At 32.9% G+C, this 9,632-nt stretch overlaps 1 protein-coding gene across 4 annotated transcripts; it reads left to right on the top strand.

Moving 5' to 3' along the window:
- Positions 1–362: 362 nt before the first annotated feature.
- Positions 363–8,523, top strand: LOC141668538 (uncharacterized). Of its 4 annotated transcripts, XM_074475446.1 has the most exons (11): positions 363–802; positions 942–1,076; positions 1,986–2,190; positions 3,013–3,233; positions 3,536–3,781; positions 4,490–4,585; positions 4,674–4,751; positions 5,571–5,783; positions 6,614–6,682; positions 6,782–6,937; positions 7,449–8,523. In XM_074475446.1, exons 1-11 carry the CDS (start codon positions 686–688, stop codon positions 7,452–7,454), a joined length of 1,542 nt encoding a protein of 513 aa, XP_074331547.1. In that variant the 5' UTR covers positions 363–685; the 3' UTR covers positions 7,455–8,523. The 4 variants fall into 4 exon arrangements, with proteins under 4 accessions (XP_074331547.1, XP_074331546.1, XP_074331548.1 ...); XM_074475445.1 differs by lacking the exon at positions 7,449–8,523 and having other exon boundaries at positions 6,782–7,191; XM_074475447.1 differs by lacking the exon at positions 7,449–8,523 and having other exon boundaries at positions 364–802; positions 3,031–3,233; positions 6,782–7,191.
- The last annotated feature ends 1,109 nt before the right edge of the window (positions 8,524–9,632 follow it).

A 9,632-nucleotide genomic window follows, 5' to 3' on the forward strand; every position in this document is an offset into this window, starting at 1 on the left:
TGTTGTTTATCCGTCAGATAGCTATCTGGCACTTGACTTCATTTTATTTATGCAGAATTACAAGCTAAATTTAATTTTGAATTAAACATAATTATACTTTGTAAAGACATTTTAAAATATTAATAAAATTATATATTCCAATTATTAATATTATTTTTAAAAATTACTTATTTTAAAAAAAATCAATAACTTATATATGTGAGTATATATATATGATTATTGTCAAACAATATGTATTTATGATTTCAAATAAATAAATTGAAAATCTTAAAAATATCTTTTCAAATTAAATTCAAAATATTATAAATTATTAAAAACAATCTCCTATATATAATTAACCTCCATACACCTCAATTCTCGTTAGGAGGTCGAGAGCCGTTGAGACTCTGTTTCTCAAGCCAGCAGCAGCATACCTTTCAGAACCAGAGTGACCCTGCGGCAAATCAATATAATTAATTTATTGATATCATCCGGCCCAGCATACAAAAGGAAAGAGGGATTTTCCCTTTTCATTGTTAAATTGCGTACCCACATCTATTCAATCTCTCTCTCTCTCTCTCTCTCTCTCTCTCTCTCTCCCTCCCTCCCTCCCTCTCTCTCCCTCTCTCTCCCTCCCTCCCTCCCTCTCTCTCCCTCTCTCTCTCTCTCCCATCTGGGATCGTTCTGTTTATTTGTTTACTAAGTTATGGATGCTAAATTAAAATTAAAGTTGTTGGAAAATCGCCGCCGTGTAGAGGAGGAATATAGGCAAAACCGTGTTCATTATCGTTTAAGGCAGAAAGCAGGTTCGTCGGGGAATAAGGTAAATTATTTATTGTGTTCTTTGTTTCTTGTGCTATTATTATTATAATTATAATTATAATTATAATTATTATTATTATTATTATTTGTAATTGGAATTTAGGGAATTGATAGCCACTTTAATGCTTTTGTCCGTTCAGATGAATGCTCCTGATATGGGAAAAAAGAGAAAAGTTGATGATGCACCAATATCTAGTGCTCCTCCTGCTCCGGGGAAAAAGAGAAAAGTAGATGATGCACCAACATCTAAACCAGGGACTTCCTTGTGCAATAAGGTAAATTATATCCAGGTTTTCTTTCTTTCTCATTCTAAGTAATAAGAGCATCTCCAAGAGTTAATTTAGCCCCCTCCTCAAAAATAAAATAAAATATTAACTCTTAACTATTTAAGAGTTTCAAATACTTGTCATATCCAACAATGAATCTATCTAGTCTCTTAAATTACTTGCTAGCATTTTTTAATTAGCTAATATACCCATGTTATTTAAATAATGAAAAGTGATGTAATGAAAGAGGAGAGGGGAGAGACTCCTAATATTGAGGAGCATAAAAGAGCTCCTAACAATTTGAAGAAAAGTTAGGAGTCTCTTGGAGCTTGATTTTCATGATTTTTCCTCAAAATTTAGGTTAGGAGCTTGAGTTGAGATGCCCTTGGGGTTGCTCCAAGGGGTTGCTTGGTTTCATAGATTTGCAAGTTTTATATTAATAAAAGAATCTTTTGTCCAAAAGAAGACATATTGTTTTGTTAACAACCGGTGTCACAATTCATTTGGCTTAATTTTTAGACTATGGGTCAGATTTGGTTTTACACATAATAGTTTAAAACTTACACAATTGTAGTTTTATAGTATGAAGTTGGATTTGATCTCAGGAATTGAATTGTGGTTGTGTTTTGATTTCCGAATGAATCTATTTTCTATTTTTACTAAAAAAAATAATTTTAAGCCCTTACTCAAAAATATTTATTATAATGGTCATGTTTGTAAGTTAGCTTTTTGAACCAAATTAGAGGTTTGGCCAAGTGAAACCTCTTATAATAGTGTTTGGTAGTTGGTACATTTTGTAGGATTTTTTTCCTTTTCAGAAATTAGTTTGCACAAACCCCTGTAAGCACCAATTAACCTGTTTGCCACTTCTTGCAATGCAACTCACTTGTTTTTCTTTATTTTTTGTCTACTCTTCAGTATGGCCGCCATATTGCTTTTCTTTTTGAATTTGCCTCGGGATATGCTCTTTTTGATGCTCATGGAATGTATGAATATCCTGGATTTAGCACCACGTTCAAAATAGCTGAGAAGTACCTCAATAACAACCCATTCACGCTCAGAGCTTTTTATCCCTTTTCATCTCTCCGTGACGCTCTCCATCAAATGAAGGCTATATGCAATTGTAAGTAGTAACTATATATATATAGGAAGATGATCATATAGAAACTACTTTTAAAATGAAAACTAGAAACTAATCTAAGGCACTAGATCAGTCTAATCTAATGCCCCCTACATGCACCACATAGAATTAAACTGCACCCTCCCACACAGAATCTCAACTTTTCCCCTCCATTTTCAATTTGATTTTTCCCGTCAAATAAAATCCGACTTCACTATATTTTTCTCCATCTCCCAATGATCAATTTGCATAGCATATGTGATATATTTCGACGTGATTTATAATTTTTATACTTTAGTTTCTAGTTTTTATTATAAAGAAGTTTCTATTGGATTAGCCATATATATATATATATATATAGGGGCTACCCTAATGAGAACCCAATTATAATGAGAACTGATAACCAAATACATGCAATAAATTTTTGTAATGACTATTATAATATTAATGAATAATTATTTTAAGCTAAAAAATAATTGGAATCTTGTTTTATATGAAAGGTCCTCTCATTCCCTTTTTAAGAGTGTTCCCCCGGAACCTTACCCTCTCTCTCTATATATATATATTGAGGGTGACCTTAGGTCAGTACATGAGGTTATAACAAAAAATAATACAACATCATGGGTCATTTTGGGTGGATTCTGATATTAAAAATTTGCCATCCAGATTTTTTATTCAAATAGCTTATAACCTTAGCTAACTCCCTGAGGTCATCCTCGCCTCTCTCTCTCTCTATATATATATATGTATATATATATATATTTATTTTTATTTTTTTTTTAATTTTCTATTATTCTATTCCATGTTTGTCTTACAAAAAAAAAGTATGTATATTGTTTGTAGCAAATGTGACCAAGGAGCTGAAAAGTTTTTTAGTGGATAATATTCCACAACCAAGATCTGATTATCAAATTGCAGTTGCAAATCCAACGCTGGGACGTAATATATGTGTAGCAACGGGGATATTTGTGATAGTTGGTCAAATAATCGATCAGGTTATGCGTGGTTTGCGGGCAAAAATTGACAAATTCATTATCGACTTGGAGGTTTGTTTCCTTTCTGTCAAGTGATCATTTACAAGTATGAGTACAAGTACGTGTATGTGTACTTTTCTGATAAAAGACTTATTCATGTGTACCTTTTTCTGGAAATAAGTGATTTCTGCAAATAAGAAATGTTAAACCCCTATCAAACATTTAGATGTGAATTTTTCCCCTAAGATAAGGAAACTTGAGAATGGCTCAACAAAAATAAGTCCTTATTTCCATCCTCATCAAATAAGTCTGGCCAAACATACCCGGTATATATGATTTCTTGCAAACTAATTTGTTGATTTTCTTTTATCTAGCCCGGAGACTTGAGAATGGCTCAACTGAATTTGGCACGCAGTTATCGTTGGCAAAGTTGTGCGTGCAAAGAAAGTTCCATAGTGCAAAGAAATTTTCACACTGGTTTTGCAAACAAAGTTGTGGTTGTCCCACATAAATTTAAAGGACTTTTCATCGCCAAGGGTTTGGGTAAAAAGAATTTTATCTGTACTAAAAATTTAGTACCTGGTAAAGTTCTTCACGGTGACAAATTAATATCTGTTCAGGTGAATTAATTTATTTTATATTAGTATTTGGCTCTTAATTAATTAATAATTTTTATAATCCATGATTATTATTAACATTGCATTATTATCATTTACTCTCTTCATCCTTCCCAATTCTTTATATTTGGGTTTTCTTTTCGGAGGAGCAGAGTAAAATATAAAGATTCCCGTTTATGCGTTAAGCTGACGCGTAGAAACACTATAAAAAAGGCATTTTTGTATAAGTGGGTGTTTATATTAGATCTGGACATAATTTTAAAAGGTGGTTCTTTTTTTTTGTTGGGCTTGTTTTAAAAATGAGTACGTTATATATACTGGACTTTCAGTCATTGATACACTCTAAACATCCAATCAACATCCAAGCTGTCTCCCTCATCCTCCACAAATCCTCAACAAATCACCACTGATTGTGATTATTTTGAAAGCAGAGAATATGATGATGCACAAATATAATTTTTATCCACTTTTTTAATATATTTTAGTATTATGAAATATGGGCCTACACTTCTCTTTTGAGTTTGCAGATAGTAATTAGCATGTCATTTCTCTTTATATGTGTAAGTATATACTAATCAATGTAGTGCGCTTCATTTACAAAAACCCGAGCTTCATTTTTCGGTTTATGCTTAAGCTACCAGAGAGATCTTACGCTTCGTTGTGGTTTTTGCTTTAAGTAACACTGAATGTATATAATTTTCCCTATTTCAGAAGGATGATGGAACTGAAGTTGAGTACAGATTATGGAATCCGCATATGTCAAAGTTGGCGGCTGCTATACTAGGCGGTCTTACTAATATATGGATCGTAAGTATTATCATATATACAATAGCAAATGAGTTATACAATTTATTTATTTATTTTTGCTTCATTTAATTCGGTTTATGTTTTTCAGAAACCCGGGTCTCACGTTTTATACCTGGGAGATGTACGTGGAATTACAGTTTTACAATTATCCGATCTTGTTGGCTCGGTAAGTTATATAGTATGTGCTTGATCATGGCTTGTTTGTATTTTTATGCTATGTTACTCATACGCAACACTTATTTAGTGTCGGATCATTTGACTTAAATGTGGACACTTTGACCAACTTAGAGATTAAGCTTTGTTTGGGATTGCTGTTAAAAATTGTTGTGCTGTTAGGAAAAGTGTTGGCGGAAAAATGTTGTTAGAAAAAATTAGATTACTGTTCGGTAATATTTTTAATTTGTATAAGCTTTGATTTAAAAAATTATAAAAAAATAATGCTTTTGATGAGGTTTAATGGTGAAATCAGCATCTGCTTTTCGTAAAGAAAGACAGCTTTTTTGAAAAGCATGGGAGACCTTGCTTTTTCAAACAACAGCTTTTACGCTAAAAGTATTTTTCAGAAAAACATCTTTTTAATTTTACCAAACTTTTTTAGCTGAAAATGCTTTTCACTGTGAAAATGTTGTTGCTGTGCTGTTGCCGACACACCCTAAATATGACTCGAACTTATGATTTAAAATCAATATGTGAGAAGTAAGAAAGAAGCAAGCATGAGATAAAAGTAGAGAAGATGTCTAATTTCAAGGTCAATTACAAAGTCATGTTTAAAGTGAATTTTTGTTAAGATGTCATGCTTGATAATTTGATATACTTGTTCTTCAATATATTATGATGTGTCGCGGTGCCATGTCCAAAAATAGGCCGGTGTCCCCGTGTCTCAAAATTTAGATTTTTCGTGTCCTACACTCCACAGCCAAGTTGGAGTAACATAGTTTTTATGTTCCATATCATTTATGCATTGTTTGGATGTTTTAATCCGCAGAATGGAATGGTGTATGTAATTGGGTTGTCAGATGTTGTTGCAAACACGGTGGAGGAGAGGTCGAATGTTGTTACATTTCCAGAAAATTTTTGTTTCCGTAAGGACATGGTTAGTAGAGATTATCGCATGGTTAATGGTATGGATTACCGCATGGTTGTTGGCATGGTGGATGTCATCCTTGGTGATATCGTTTATCCAGATCCCTCTTTGCAGGTTATTTTCACCCATAATTTAATGTCTTCTATTTTTAAGTAAATAAGGTATCATAACTGGATTATATATTAACTTTTCCAAAACATAAAAAATAAAAAAATTTGCCTTTTTTTTTAAAGAATGATTATGATTTTTTTTAAAAAAAATCAGTGTGATTGCAATCATTTAAAAAATAAAGACAGCAGCTACCTCTTGGTACAAATTATTAATATCGGAAAAAGGATTAAAAATGCGGTGGTATCTTTAAATATTTGTTTTTTTATTGATTTATAATATTTGAATTAAATGAACATGTCTCACTTTAAAATTAATTTAATTATAATCGCTCAAAAAAGGATTTAACATTAAAAAAATTGTACTTTTGCTACAATAATGCACAGTTTCCTGTTAAATGCTTTCTCAATACATTTATAAAGGAAGGTTGTTCTATGGTTATGAAGTATTATTTTGAAATGCTTTATAATCTTTTGAATTGTTCATGATTCCAACATTATTTTAGTTATTCCCTCATCCCACCTATTTTAATTTGTAAATTATCCTTTAAGACTTGATAGCTGGTAAAGTTTTTTGGTTTTAGAATCTTGGATTATTAGTTGAGTGTTTCTTTTTGTTTTTTTTCAGTTAAAAGATTATTAGTTTAGTTTTGAATGTACAATGGGAACTAATATTTTATATTTGTGATGCTTTATAGTTTCTTCATGTATGACTTGGAGATATATGTGGGTATTTTGTGGTATTGCTCTTAGATGGGTATATCAATTATGGAGGTTTAAGATGTATAGGTGGGTAGTTTTTAAATATAGTTGTGACCGTGCTTTTTTGTTGGGCAGGTGAATTATATAGCTAGGTATGCTCTATTACATCTTAAAACCGGCGGTCATTACTTGATCTGCACACGGGTATGTCTTCTTTTATGATATTTGTTGTATTTAGTCTACAAAGTGTGAATGTCCTTTGGAGTTCTGTTAAACCATGTTTCTAACTTGTGCGAATTACAGGCAAAAAACATCAATTTCACTAGCCAAGTTAAAGATCCGTTTGCTGACCACGACAAACTTCCCTTCAGCAAGAGAATAGAGTTCAAGACCAACGAAATTGTCATGTTAGAACCAATAGGGAGGGGGCATGCCGTCGCTGTCGGCGGTTACCGCATGGTACAGTAATAGATGGATGTTCACTTAGTATTTTGTCATCACTTGAACTCCCCTTTTGTGCTGAACAAGAAATGAATTCTATTTGAACTTCGTTATCACTTGCACTCTGTGGTGCTTAACAAAGTTATAATTTTCCATTTCCTATTTAGTCAGGGGTTACTTGTTATTAGTGTTTCCTGCTATTATTGGAATTCTGGAATTCATCTGTTATTATTTTGTTATCACTTTTTAGTTATAGTTCAGCTTGCAATTGATATGTTAGATTTTTGTTATCCCTTTTTAGTTATAGTTCAACTTGCAATCGATATGCCGTCCAAGTGCCAATGCTACCCAGCTGCTTATTTAGTTGATTTTGTGCAAAGCTGAAATTTTGTCTCTTTTTATTTTCTTTTTGGGGGATTATGTGGCGCTCTAGCTAGCTTTATTTTCATAGCTTGGGAAGCTATTGCTTCTGCAAAGTGTCGTTACATTGTTTTGTTTGTAACATGGCTATATCCTCTTTGAATGCCAGGGTTAAAACAAATCCATACATTTGTGGACTTGGAAATTATGGAGGTTTTCAGGGCCAGCATTATTTAAGTTATTATTGTGGACTTGGAAATCCTGTAGCCTTTTCTAAGTTATATATGTTTTATCTTCTACTGAACAATCTCAAGTGTTTTCTGTTCAGTCTTCCACTTCTAAACAATCTTTTACTGCTGGTTTGTAATTGTTTCAAAGGAGGGATCAGCCTTTTGTTTTTGGTTATTTATGTTTAAGTCGTCTAAAGGATGCATTGTTTCTCGTTATGTATATCTGGATTTGGACCATACAGATGTAACTGAAATTGGATTTGTATGGACACTAAAATGTCCTTTAGCATCATCAAATAAAGCTGAATCCTGATTACAATGTAAAGTTTACGCTCTTGGACTAGGATATTCTATGGTCGTTATTCGCACACTGGATGGTTTATGCTGATTATGGGAGGAAAATGGTTAAGAGTTGTTTTGGCAACTCAAAACTCGATAGCCGGGCAATGGTCCAATTTTGTTGTTTTAGTCTTTGAGCTTGTTCGTTTGCTGCAGTTCTTTGAAGGTGGTTGACATATATTAGAAATTTAGGGTTGGGGCGAGGCTTGGAAGAATGCTCCCCGTCCTATTCTGTGTGTGTCTCCCCCTTGTTTGTTGTAGACTTCAGAAGAGAGAAAAGAAGCTCTGTTGAAATGTAAAGTTTTAGTGTTTAGTATGCCTCCACCAGCTTCGCCCCCAGCCTTCTAACGGGAAAAGCCCTTAATCAAGAGTAAAGTTCGGAGTATATAACAGTTCTCGCTGTTCTGCCCGAGGACAGGCATTAAACAAACAATCGAGCAAGTTTGGCTGTGCTTAGTCAAGGCCTTTAGAACTTAGAGCATTTTCAACTCATTAGAGCATCTCCAATGAGGTTGACTATAATGATTGACTAAATTATACCCGTAAGACATCATGTGTAAAATTTGTTGAACATTTAAGACTTTATGTAAAATTTGTTGAACATGTAAGACATCTTGTTTCGATGGTATTGACTATATTGATTGGCTATAATTTTAAAATAGTATTTTATTAATATTTTATATTGTTATAAATAGAATATATCACTTTAATATGGTAATAACTGATGTGCAATATTCCTACAGATTTTTTATAAGTCTATAGTGGATAGACAAATATAGTCATTCATAGGAGGTTGACTATAATTATAGACAAGGGGTAAATATGGTTGGAGTGCGAATTTTTTAAGAAATTGACATTTTTTTCTATTTTTGGTATGTTAACTTAATTTTTAGCTAATGGTTTTTCATGGTTGGAGATGCTCTTACATGTAACGCCCTCAATCTCGGGGTTAAGAAATGAGGACCCACACACCCTTAGTCTACTAATTAAATAAGCATAAACCCCGATTAGCTACTAACAGGATCAAACAGGATAAAGTATGAGACAAGATTACAACTACAAATCATAAAATATAGCTTACAACCCCAAAATAATATCAAATATACATAGTCGATCCCGGCTGGGAACCGACTATAACCCATTGTATCTTTACAACTCTTTGACTAAGCGCTTGCTTACCCAAAAATTTTAGTACCTGCTCTGGCAAATGGAAGCCCTCAACACGATAGGGACCACCAGGTACGCTCTTACGAGCAGTGCGCCTAAGCCTGACCATCTTCTTGCTTAATTGCCATGGTTAGATTAAAATAAAACATATGAGTATAAAACTCAGCAAGTAACTAAAAAGCAGTTCTACAATGTAAAATCCACCATATACTTTACTGATCTCAGGGCATTCTACTTTATCAATTCTAGGTGGCAGATTTCTATCTCTTAGGTTATGAAAAGGGGTTATGAAGAAAATTTTGGGCTTTCAAGGAACAAGGCTCAAGGCAGGGTGAAAGCCAACATTCATCACAAATCATTAACATGATCACAAATGATTTGTCGAATGGAAAACGACAATCTTTTCATTATAAGGAATCAATTATTTGATCAACATAATCAAAAATCAGGGTTCACGAGCTATAAGCTTCACAATATCACAATCAACTCTTTTCAAAGCAATATAAACCATTTCCATTTTCAAAAAATCAATTACTGAGTAGGAAGTTTCAATTCCTTTTTAAATAATTATGGGACCCTTGATTGGACCACTTTATCTTTCATTTCATAATAATAAT

This window comes from Apium graveolens, chromosome 6, assembly GCF_009905375.1.
Source record: "Apium graveolens cultivar Ventura chromosome 6, ASM990537v1, whole genome shotgun sequence".
NCBI classification, from domain to species: Eukaryota; Viridiplantae; Streptophyta; class Magnoliopsida; order Apiales; family Apiaceae; genus Apium; species Apium graveolens.

What these genes read in the sequence shown, in the direction of transcription:
- LOC141668538 (XM_074475445.1), top strand. Translation starts at nt 686, where the DNA reads ATGGATGCTAAATTAAAATTAAAGTTGTTGGAAAATCGCCGCCGTGTA. An exon ending in CAGGTTCGTCGGGGAATAAG is followed by an intron (nt 803 to 941) that starts GTAAATTATTTA and finishes TTGTCCGTTCAG; the next exon opens with ATGAATGCTCCTGATATGGG. An exon ending in ATCCAGATCCCTCTTTGCAG is followed by an intron (nt 5,784 to 6,613) that starts GTTATTTTCACC and finishes TTTGTTGGGCAG; the next exon opens with GTGAATTATATAGCTAGGTA.